The 12170-nt window shown below is 47.7% G+C and overlaps 1 protein-coding gene across 1 annotated transcript in view; it reads left to right on the top strand.

Moving 5' to 3' along the window:
- Positions 1-12170, top strand: part of LOC138301236 (ER degradation-enhancing alpha-mannosidase-like protein 3) — a 252313-nt gene that overhangs the window by 86599 nt on the left and 153544 nt on the right. Inside the window, exon 13 of the mRNA XM_069241496.1 lies at positions 10665-10789. Coding sequence (XP_069097597.1) covers positions 10665-10789 — 125 coding nt within the window. The remainder of the gene's footprint in view (positions 1-10664; positions 10790-12170) is intronic.

Below are 12170 nucleotides of genomic sequence, written 5' to 3'. Positions count from 1 at the left end.
TCTAAACAAAACCTTAGACATTGTAAGTGCAGGGTAGCCATAAGAGTATATGGTCTGGGAGTCTGTCAAACACGAACTCCACAGCACCATAATGGCTACACTGAAAACTGGGAAGTTTGGTATCAAACTTCTCAGCACAATAAATGCACACTGATGCCAGTGTACATTTTATTGCAAAATACACCCCAGAGGGCACCTTAGAGGTGCCCCCTGAAACTTAACCGACTGTCTGTGTAGGCTGACTAGTTCCAGCAGCCTGCCACACTAGAGACATGTTGCTGGCCCCATGGGGAGAGTGCCTTTGTCACTCTGAGGCCAGTAACAAAGCCTGCACTGGGTGGAGATGCTAACACCTCCCCCAGGCAGGAGCTGTAACACCTGGCGGTGAGCCTCAAAGGCTCACCCCTTTGTCACAGCCCAGCAGGGCACTCCAGCTTAGTGGAGTTGCCCGCCCCCTCCGGCCACGGCCCCCACTTTTGGCGGCAAGGTTGGAGGGAACAAAGAAAGTAACAAGGAGGAGTCACTGGCCAGTCAGGACAGCCCCTAAGGTGTCCTGAGCTGAGGTGACTCTAACTTTTAGAAATCCTCCATCTTGCAGATGGAGGATTCCCCCAATAGGGTTAGGATTGTGACCCCCTCCCCTTGGGAGGAGGCACAAAGAGGGTGTACCCACCCTCAGGGCTAGTAGCCATTGGCTACTAACCCCCCAGACCTAAACACGCCCTTAAATTTAGTATTTAAGGGCTACCCTGAACCCTAGAAAATTAGATTCCTGCAACTACAAGAAGAAGGACTGCCCAGCTGAAAACCCCTGCAGAGGAAGACCAGAAGACAACAACTGCCTTGGCTCCAGAAACTCACCGGCCTGTCTCCTGCCTTCCAAAGAACTCTGCTCCAGCGACGCCTTCCAAAGGGACCAGCGACCTCTGAATCCTCTGAGGACTGCCCTGCTTCGACGACGACAAGAAACTCCCGAGGACAGCGGACCTGCTCCAAAAAGACTGCGACTTTGTTTCAAGAAGCAGCTTTAAAGAACCCTGCAACTCCCCGCAAGAAGCGTGAGACTTGCAACACTGCACCCGGCGACCCCGACTCGGCTGGTGGAGAACCAACACCTCAGGGAGGACCCCCGGACTACTCTCCGACTGTGAGTACCAAAACCTGTCCCCCCTGAGCCCCCACAGCGCCGCCTGCAGAGGGAATCCCGAGGCTTCCCCTGACCGCGACTCTCTGAAACCTAAGTCCCGACGCCTGGAAAAGACCCTGCACCCGCAGCCCCCAGGACCTGAAGGACCGGACTTTCACTGGAGAAGTGACCCCCAGGAGTCCCTCTCCCTTGCCCAAGTGGAGGTTTCCCCGAGGAAGCCCCCCCTTGCCTGCCTGCAGCGCTAAAGAGATCCCTTGATCTCTCATTGACTAACATTGCGAACCCGACGCTTGTTTCTACACTGCACCCGGCCGCCCCCGCGCTGCTGAGGGTGAAATTTCTGTGTGGGCTTGTGTCCCCCCCGGTGCCCTACAAAACCCCCCTGGTCTGCCCTCCGAAGACGCGGGTACTTACCTGCAAGCAGACCGGAACCGGGGCACCCCCTTCTCTCCATTCTAGCCTATGCGTTTTGGGCACCACTTTGAACTCTGCACCTGACCGGCCCTGAGCTGCTGGTGTGATAACTTTGGGGTTGCTCTGAACCCCCAACGGTGGGCTACCTTGGACCAAGAACTGAACCCTGTAAGTGTCTTACTTACCTGGTAAAACTAACAAAAACTTACCTCCCCCAGGAACTGTGAAAATTGCACTGTGTCCACTTTTAAAGTAGCTATTTGTGAATAACTTGAAAAGTATACATGCAATTGAAATGATTCAAAGTTCCTAATGTACTTACCTGCAATACCTTTCAAACAAGATATTACATGTTAAATTTGAACCTGTAGTTCTTAAAATAAACTAAGAAAAGATATTTTTCTATAACAAAACCTATTGGCTGGATTTGTCTCTGAGTGTGTGTACCTCATTTATTGTCTATGTGTATGTACAACAAATGCTTAACACTACTCCTTGGATAAGCCTACTGCTCGACCACACTACCACAAAATAGAGCATTAGTATTATCTATTTTTACCACTATTTTACCTCTAAGGGGAACCCTTGGACTCTGTGCATGCTATTCCTTACTTTGAAATAGCACATACAGAGCCAACTTCCTACACAGGATCACTGGTGGTCAAAGGGTCCTGTGTGTTGAGGCTGCAGATGTCATCAGGGAGTCCAGCAGGAGGTGGACCCAAGGTCGACTCAAGCTTAGAAAAGCTGGGTGACGTTGTTGGCACTGATGACCCACCTCAGATTGCGTCAGGGGCAACAAGAGCAGTGGTTGCTGGAGGTGTTGGGTTTTCTCTCACCACGGGGTGCAAAGGCTGCAGGCAACTTGGGGGAGTCCAAGATGGGTGAAACCTGAGTGGACTCGGGCTCTAGACTGCTGGGGAACTTGTCTGGCACCGTTGGTTAGCTTCACCTTGGGTCGTGGACATCTGGTGCAGAGGTCACTTCGGGTATCGGGTCTTTGCTCTTCAAGGGGCTGCAGAGTTCCTTCTTGAAACTGTTGCAGAGCAGTTCCGCTGCTCACTGGAGTCGGAGTCTTTGTAGAAGGCAGGCAGTCCTCCTGGGTTTCTTGGAGGCTCAGCTGTAGGATGAGTCATTATTTTGGGCAGAGTCCGTCAAGGTCAGCAGGCAGGCTGGTTAGACTGCTACCGAGTCAGCTGCTTATTCTCTTCCTCTCCTGCAGTGTGACTCCTCTGTGTCCTTGTCTTCGTAGGTAGTCAGGATCAGAGTTCTATGGTTCAGGAGTGACATCTAAATACTCAATTTAGCGGTGTTACAGGAAGTGCCAGGTGGTAGACAATGGGCTGACCACCTTTACGGTGATTACACCCTTTCTATGGCCACGTCTGCTGAGAAGTGGGCATAACCCTAATCCTAGTGGCCTAGTTCCTTCCAAACAAGATGGAGGAATTTAAAAAGTAGTGTCCACTTCAACTCTTCTACCTTAGGGGTGGGACTGGCATGAAGTGGACAACCTCCTAATCTGATTAATTTTCCCACCTGTTCTTTTGCCAAAAGTGGGGTCAGGACAGGGGGAGTCTGTCAACCCTGCCATCTGGAGAGACCTGGGTCGCAGTACAAAGGCGGCTAGGCCTTTGAAGCTTCCCGCCTTGGAATGCCATCCTGCCTGTGAAAGGTACTGACACCCCCGCCCAGTGTAGGCTTTTGTCTCTCTGACCTTCTAGAGCGCTGGCTCTCACCTTAGGGGAGGGGGATGGGCAGAAACATGTCTCAGGTGGCCGAACTGGTCAGGACCAGTCAATCAACACACTAGTAGCCTGGTAGGTTTTCAGGTGGCACTTCTAAGGTTTGGTACAGGTATTGGTGAATCCAACACTGGCAACAGTGTGGACTCACCAAAACGAGATGTTTGAAACCCAACATCTGCATACTCAGAGAAGCCATCATGTAGCTGGGAAACTCATAGTGACCAGTGTCCAGCACATGTACTTAAAATGGCTTCCCTAGTACTTACTATGTCTAACAATCGACAAAGACATAGCCGTGGCCTATCTGCTTGTGCAGATATGCCAAATATAATGCACCCTGCCTTAGTGCTATAAGGCCTGCTTGAGGGGTGACTTGCATATATTGCATAGAGTGTTAGGAGGCATGACACACAGGTTGTGTGCCATGTCATGTTTTCACTTTTATTTGCACGCAGCCTGCAATGGCAGCATGTCATGTACTTGGTGAGGGGTCCCTTAGGGTGGCACAATTCGTGCTGCATCCCTTAAGTACCCTTATTAGTACCCCAGGCCCTAGGTACAATGGATACCATTCACTAAGGACTGCGGGTGCTAAAGACTTTGGCTGTGGAAAAACGACTGTGCGGTTTGGGGGAAATAAACCTGGCAGTGGGGACCTGGTTAGCAGGAACCCAGTGCACTTTCAGTCAAAATTACACCAGAAACTAGGCGAAAAGTGGTGGGGGAGTTGGCCATGTCAAAAGAGGCACTTTCCTACACCCCCCTCAGGGAAATCCACCTTAGTCGCCTCACCTACAGTAACTCAGCTAATGTGTTGGTAACCTCAAGGTAATAATGGATTGTTGAGGGACCCACTAATGTACCCACTAATGTACTCACTGTTACATCTGGCGATTACTGCCTCAGATAATTCCCTAGAAATGGCAGGCATGGCCTTTAAATCACACTCTCTCCTCTTGGGTGAGGTGTGTTGCCCTTGGCATCAGCCGTCTTAGTGGACTTTCATCAGGTCGTGCCCAATTGCCACTTGTTACTAAGTGACTTCGCTGGTGATTCCAAATCCATGCGATAACACCCTTATCCCTGTTTTAACAAAAACCTTTTACTACTAACAAAAAATCTTCTAAGTGTTGATGAGCAGGTGTCCTGTCTTGCCTTTTTAAACCCCTAACCCAAAGTTGTAGGAATCTGGCTCTGTATATACTATATCAAAATGAGATATAGTGTGCACAGAGTTAAGGGGTTCCCCAAGAGGCTTGACAGAGGCAATAATAGATAATAGTAATGCTCTATTTGTGATAGTATGGTCGAGCTGCTAGGCTTATCAGAGGGTAGTGTTAAGCATTTGTTGTACGCACACAAGCAAAAAGTGAAAACACACACCCAATGACTTAACTCCAGGCCAATAGGTTTTTATATAGAAAAATATTATTTTGTTAATTTATTTTTAGAACCACAAGATTAATTTAGCAGGTAACTACATTAAATGAAAGGCACTTTGCACAGGTATAGTTGAGACTTTGAATCGATTCAATATTGTACACAGTTTTCATTAAAATGACAAAAAGCTATTTTAAAAGTGGACACTGCAATTTTCAACAGTTTCTGCGGGAGTACAGTACAGTTTCAGAGGTAAGTACCATACTTACGGGTTCAATCTCCTGGGTATAGGTAGTCCACCGCTCAGGTTCAAGGCAACCCTAAACACTCAGCACCAGCAACATAGGGCCGGTCACGTGCAGAGGTCAAACATGAGGCAAAATAACATGGGCACCTACGGAGACAGGGGGTACTCTGGTTCCAATCTGCTGGCAGGTAAGCATCCGCGTTCTCGGAGGGCAGACCAGGGGGTTTGGAGGAGTACTGGAGGGGCCCCAAGTAGGCACAAAAACGACACCCTAAGCGGCATGGGCCGGCTGGGTGCAGTGTGCCAACAGGGCGTCGAGTTCTCAATAGAACTCTATGGAGGGGACCCAGGGGACACTTAGGTGCTGCAGGCAGGGCACAGGGGGGCCTCTCGGGCAAGCCATCGACTGGGCAAGGATGAGGGCCGCCTGCTGGTCATTGCTGCACCGGTGGTCGGTTTCTCACGGGCCTGGGGGCTCCGGGTGTAGTGCTTCTTCCAGATGTTGGATATCTTAGGTCCGGGCTGTCGCGGTCAGTGGGGTCCTCGGGATTCCCCCCGCAGGCGGCGTCGTGTGGGTGCAGGGAGGTCAGCCCAGGGTGGACACGTCATCGGAGTCGCCTGGGGGTCCTCTCTGGATGTTTGGTTTCTCTGGACACGGGCTGGGGGCGTCGGGTGCTTGGGGACTTACGCTTCTGGAGTGAGGTGGGAGTCCCTTTAAAGATGGTTTCTTCTTTCTTGGTTGGACAGGTCCACCGTCCACGGGAGTTCTTGATCCTTCTTAGGTGCAGGGCAGTCTGCTGAGTCGGCAGAGGTCATTGGGCCCGCAGCATGCGTCACTGTGGTGCAGGTTCTCTGAAGTAAGCGACAGGTTGTCTTCCTTCTTGTTTGCCGGGTTTTTCAGTTCAGCAGTCCTTCTTTGTAGGTCGGCAGGACTCTGATGATCTGGGTTCAGGGTCGCCCCAAGATACTAAGTTTAGGGGTGTGTTAGGGTCAGGGGGCAGTAGCCAATGGCTACTGTCCCTGAGCATGGCTACACCCTCCTTGTGCCCACTCCCTCTGGGGAGGGGGGCACATCCCTATCCCTATTGGGCCCAGTCCTCCAAAGCAAGATGGGGGATTTCTCAAGGAGGGGGTCACTTCAGCTCTGGACACCTTAGGGGTGGTCCTGGCTGAGGGGGTGACTCCTCCTTGTTTTTCTCATTATCCCTCTGGACTTGCCGCCAAAAGTGGGGCTTTGTCCGGGGGCTGGGCATCTCCACCAGCTGGAGTGCCCTGGGGCATTGTAACACGAAGCTAGGTGTTACAGTTCCTGCAGGGGGTAGGTGTGAAGCACCTCCACCCAGTGCAGGCTTTTTGTCTGACCCCAGAGAGCACAACGACTCTCACCCCAGGGGGTCAGAAACTTGTCTCTCAGTGGCAGGCTGGCACATACCAGTCAGTCCTGCACTCAAGGATTGGGTAAAATACAGGGGGGGCTCTCTAAGATGCCCATGTGTGCAGTTTTTAATATATCCAACACTGGCATTAGTGTGGGTTTATTATTCTGAGACGTTTGATACCAAACTTCCCAGTGTTCAATGTAACCACTATGGAACTCTGGAGTTCGTTTTGACAAACTCCCAGACCATATACTTAATATGGCCACACTGTACTTACAATGTCTAAGAATAAAGGTAGACACTGAAGGGGCATATCGCTCCTGCAGCTATGCCCTCACCTGTGGTATAGTGCACCGTGCCTTAGGGCTTTAAGGTAGGCCTGCTAGAGGGTGACGTACCTATGCCACAGGCAGTATTTTGTGTGCATGGCAACCTGAGGGAGATGCCATGTTGACTTTACCCTTTTCTCCCCACCAATACACACAATCTGCAATGGCAGTGTACATGTGTTAGGTGAGGGGTCCTTTACGGTGGCACAACACAAGTTGCAGCCCTTAAGAACCTTCCCTGGTCACAGGGTCCTTGGTACCACTGGTACCTTTTACAAGGGACTTATCTGTGTGCCAGGGGTGTGTCAATTGTGGAAACAATGGTACATTTTTAGTGAAAGATCACTGGTGCTGGGACCTGGTTAGCAGGGTCCCAGCACACTTCTTAGTCAAGTCAGCATCAATATCAGGCAAAAAGTGTGGGGGTGGGGGGGTGGTAACTGCAACAAATGCCATTTTCCTAAAATAGTGTCCTTGTTGTGCTCCCTCCCTGCCTACCTCATTTTCCATGCTCCTTCAGTTTAGCACTTATATGGTTGGGGTCTGCTTCTGTACTTTCATTTCTCATTTTAACCCACCACTGCCTCCTTCCAATTTTAACTCCTTAACTCTTTGTATCAGTGTAATATTAAAACTGTTTCCTAACTGAGATTTGCTCTGAGATCCATATTTCTTTCTTTTAAAACCTTTTGTTTGTTTCTCATATTAACTTAATACACATTTTTAAACATAACTTTTTCCCAGTATTTTTGACTAAACTGTGTTTCTGTTAACTTCTTTTTTACCCAATGCATTTTTGATTATTTGGATTCTCTGAAATGGGTTTCTAGTATTTTACCTCAGATCCCTTACCTTAGAATAGATACCAAAGCAGTACCTCCCCAAGGTGGGAGAGCCTGTGGTGTAGACTGTAACCAAAAAGCCTTGCAGAACTGAGCAAGTGAAGTGCCCTTTTTGCCAGACCTGGCTTTCAAGACAGTACTGCTTTGTGGATGCTTGCACCGACACCCATGTTGCAGACTGGCAGATATCAGGGTCAGGAATCCCAGTTGCAACACAGTTTTAACAGGCTTGACCATGGTGGAATGGGCTTTCAGACCTTCCAGGTGATGCGTTTTGGCCAGCGTGTAACAGATAATGTAGAAGACTATCCACCTCATCAAGGTTTCTTCTGCACAGCCTTCCCTTTCTTTTTCTCTGTAGAGGCCAACAAAAAGTAGATTTTCCACTCAATGGTATTGGTATGTAAAAGCCTAGAACCATTTTGAGGTCCAGCCAGTGGAGCCTCTACTCCTATTTTCCACTGAATAGAAGCCATTGTGATAGACTCAGGTGGGGATTCGGCTAGTTCATAGTAAACCCCAAGGAGTTCTGCCATCGTCCGGAGGTGGTCCATTACTGACTGCGTTTAGCCTGCCTTCAGCAGCCAGTTTTCGAGGTACGGGATATGGAGACTCCATACCTCTGAAGATGAGCAGTGACCACTGTCATCACTTTCATGATCTCCTGAAGGCCATTAGTGAGGCCAAAGGGGGGAAGCATGGCACACTAAAAATGGTCCTGAAACAAAGGTAACGCCTGTGAGACTGCACAATGGTTACATGAAAGTACATGTCCTGCAAGTCCGTGTACACCATCTAGTGCCTAGAGTCCGAAGCCAAATGTTTCAGAGCCAATATGAGCATTTAGAATTTGTCCATCGGCAGGAAGGTTCTTGGGTGGTCAGAGGTCCACGCTAGCCCAGAGGCTCCATCCTTTTTGAGAACGAGAAAGTAACAGGAAAAACATACCACCTTTTTCTGAATCTGGTACCTTCTTCAGGTCAGAAGGATCTGATATTGGGTTGGTAGGAGAGAAAAGGTAGGGCCTATGCTTTTTGAATAATTTGCAAGACTCATCTGCTGAATGAGATGGGTCACCAGCCTTGGGAGGATGGACTGGATCCTGCCCCTGACCGGTTGAACATGTGCAGCTGAGGGACAGGTAAAACTGTTTGGTGGCTGTTATAGCAGGGAAAGAGTAGTTGGAGGCTGATGCATCTGCTGGACTGTACGCTGACTGCCGGTTCCTCATCTGCCTGCCCGAAAGGACTGTCTGCTCAATCAACAGCTCTCTACAATAGCCCCTACATTTCCAGAGCCTGTTTGATGAATGTTTTGCATGGGTCAACAGCCCCAAAGAATGCGCCATAGGTCTGCTGCCATATTGAATTTTAAAGCAGATCTATCATTTCTGAGAAGAGGTAACACCCATCCAAGGTCACATCCATGTGCTATGCCTGTACATCACCAGAGAATACTGTGGACCTCATCCAGGAATGTCTGTGAAGGTGAACACTGGTACAGACTGCCCTACTAAAGCATTCTTTGGTATCCAAACTGGTGAGGATAACATACTTGTATGTCCTTCCTATCGTGTATCATCCAAGCCAAAGACATTCTAGATTCTGCGGGACTGCTGGCAAGATATTGGTTGCTTTGTTCCAGAGGGCATATGTGTATCAACCCAATACATAGACTGCATTTACAGATTGCAGTGCCTGACTGGCAGAAGAAATCATGTTTGCTAAAGGCATCAGTCCTTTTGGATTCTTTTTCCAGAGGATTTCTTAGAAATTAATTTTGGTTCACTTTACTGGTTGGAGCATGTACAAAGTGACTCTTTAGAGTAGGATGCTTGGTGAGAAAACCCATATCACTGGGTGTCAGCTTCCTGCCGTCTAACAAGGAGGCAACTTGCCAGGGTAGAGGTGGGCAAGACAACGAGGTAGCAAACAGTGCATCTTTGATGGCATCAATAATTGGGAGTTAGGGCTTAGATATTGCTGGCCCAGCCTGTAGAATTTCTGTCATAATTTGTCTTGGTCTCCACGGAGGACAACTGCAATTCAAGTACTTTGGCTGCCCTCCAAAGTACCACTGCAGATGAGACTTTCTTCTTCTGGTGGCTCATGTGGCAAATTTGGCTGTGTCTAAGGGACGTTATCAAGCCCACTGGTGTTCTGTAAATCAAGATATAAGGCATCATTGTAATAAGGGAAATCAAACTATCCCCTTCGCCATCATTATCATCCATATCGTGGGGTGTGCACAGCTGTGACACAGGATCTGAAAGTTTGCAGAATATCATCTTGAAAGGTCTCACTGTGCTGCAGGGTCGACAATGCCTCTGGCACCTCATGGCATGTGAGGACCATCTGAGGAATTCAGTTCCGTGGCTTATGACCACGATGAAGTTGCTGTTTACATCTTGATGCCCTTGCACCTTATTTTGGAGTTGGAGTGGTGGGATGAGGTACAGTCCTACTTCATTTTCGTATATTTGGGCTTGGACTTATCTGAGGATTTTAAGTAGTAACTGAAGCAGTTGCAAGAACGCGACCATGGTGGGTCTGCAACTTGCAGCTGGGCATCACCATCTTGAATTGTCTTCAGGTGCATTAGGGCATGTTTATCACATGACAAGTCTTGTCCAGAGCCCAGGCTCCCTCAGGTGGGTCCGTGACTAATATCTGCTTTCTGCAGTCCAGGCACAGCTTGAATCCTGTTGTTTGACATGGGGCCATCTCTGGATCCAGACTGGCACCTGTGAGAAATCTGCAGTTAACTATCAGAAATTCTATTTTAAATCTTACATTTCTTCCCCACCCACATACAAACGTATTTTGGTTTTAGTTACTTCTTGTCTTCCCTGCTATCCTTTAGAATAAGAATGATGATGCATCGTTGCCAACTATTGCCTTGTTGTTGCATTTGAAACAGCTTGCTGGTTGCCGGATTGCAGCATGTAATGAGCGCAACTATTAGCTTTTAACTTAAAATTGTTGGGTACATGTGGAAATGGTACTTCTGTTATTTCTGAACACTTACTAGAGAATGGGGCATAATTGTAAAAAGTAATGTATGAGTTAAGGGCAGGATTTATGCCTTTGAAATTAGGTCCTGTATTTGAGCATCAAAGAGAGGGTTGTTTTAAATATCTTATATAATCAGACACTGATATATTGCTTCTATTTCTCAGGCTACACAAGACCCTTACTACCTCCAGGTGGGCAAGTCCATTGTAGAGAGCTTGGAGCAGCATGCCAGAGTGAACTGTGGCTTTGCAGCAGTACAAGATGTGAGGACTGGCCGACATGAGGACAGGTAGAATTTCTTTGAGGACACATGCAAGTTCTTACACATTTTATATGAGAAGTCTAAAATCCTTATTTGTATGTACGCAATGGGGTACAAAGCTGTTTGTTTTTGGCAGCAGAACACATAAAAAACAATTCTGCATGTGAAAAAGGTAAAACACTATCAAAAATCGAATTTCTAGCAATTGTAGTAATCTTCTCAACTTCCACTTGCCAATATGAGTCAGCCAGATTGCTAACTTTGTTCTCCCAAATTAGTTATCCTTGCCTCTCATGGTTCAACCACTTGCCCCTTAGCAGTCCAGAGCCCAAGACTCCAAGCCATGGAATGTTTATCTTCTATAAACAGCATATGGTGTATATGCTCCATACCTCCGCAGCTCAACATAAATTGTAATCCTTGTGTGTGTTGTGTTCTTTTGAGTTGACATTTGTGTAGCCCTAACTATCATTTTCATTGCATCATAGAGCATTCTCGCTTGACAAACTTTCATATGGAACTGAGAAGGTCATTAATGACTTGTAACTGATATTGAAATATAGTGTGCATGGCCAGTGTTAACTTATCAGTGCTTTGTATGTGTTAATGTGAAGGCAACTTTGGTTCAAGACTGGGAGATCTTTCTAGAGTCGAATTGGTGAAAGTGCTGATGGACTTCCACTTTTTTCTGATATGGGAGTTTGGTTGTGCATTGCTCTGCTGGTGTGGAGTTCTATGTATGTATGTATCACAGTCTAGATTGGTAATTGGGATGCATAGTTGAATGCACGAGGCAGTGATTTTTTTATCCTTGGTTTTGTAAGGAACTGGGGTCTATTATATGGTGTGGTTGTGCAACCTCCCTGTGTAATATGTTTACTGTAGGAAAGTGCCCCTTTTTGTAATGGTCACCCCTACTTTTTGCCTGGTATATATTGTTATTTTGACTGAAAGTGCACTAGGTCCCTGCTATTCAGGGCCCCAGTGTCCTATTGCTTTCCCTAAACCTGTGCAATTGTTCCCCAATTAGCAATACCTTTGTCCCCCTGTAAGTCCCTATTAAATGGTACCCCAGGTAGCTAGGGCATGGGTACCAAAGAGGGTCCCCCAAGGACTACAGCATGTACTGTGTCACCATCAGGAGCCTCTCACCTAGCCCACGCAGAATGCCATTGTAAGCTGCATGCAGTAAAAAATTGAAAATACGACATTGCACGCAGCATGCCTTCCAGCTGTAAGCAGGGTGCATTAGATGAAATGCGTGGACATATCTGCATGAGAAGATATGCCCCTGCTATGTCTTTGTCAATTCTTAGACATAATAAGTGATCAAGGAAGCTATTTTAAGTTTATGTGCTGGACCCTGGTCACTACGAGTTCCCAAACTACATGATGGCTTAATTGAAAC

This window comes from Pleurodeles waltl, chromosome 6, assembly GCF_031143425.1.
Source record: "Pleurodeles waltl isolate 20211129_DDA chromosome 6, aPleWal1.hap1.20221129, whole genome shotgun sequence".
Taxonomy (NCBI): domain Eukaryota; kingdom Metazoa; phylum Chordata; class Amphibia; order Caudata; family Salamandridae; genus Pleurodeles; species Pleurodeles waltl.
Note: the sequence above shows the minus strand (reverse complement) of the source record. Positions and strands in the feature narration are given on the sequence as shown.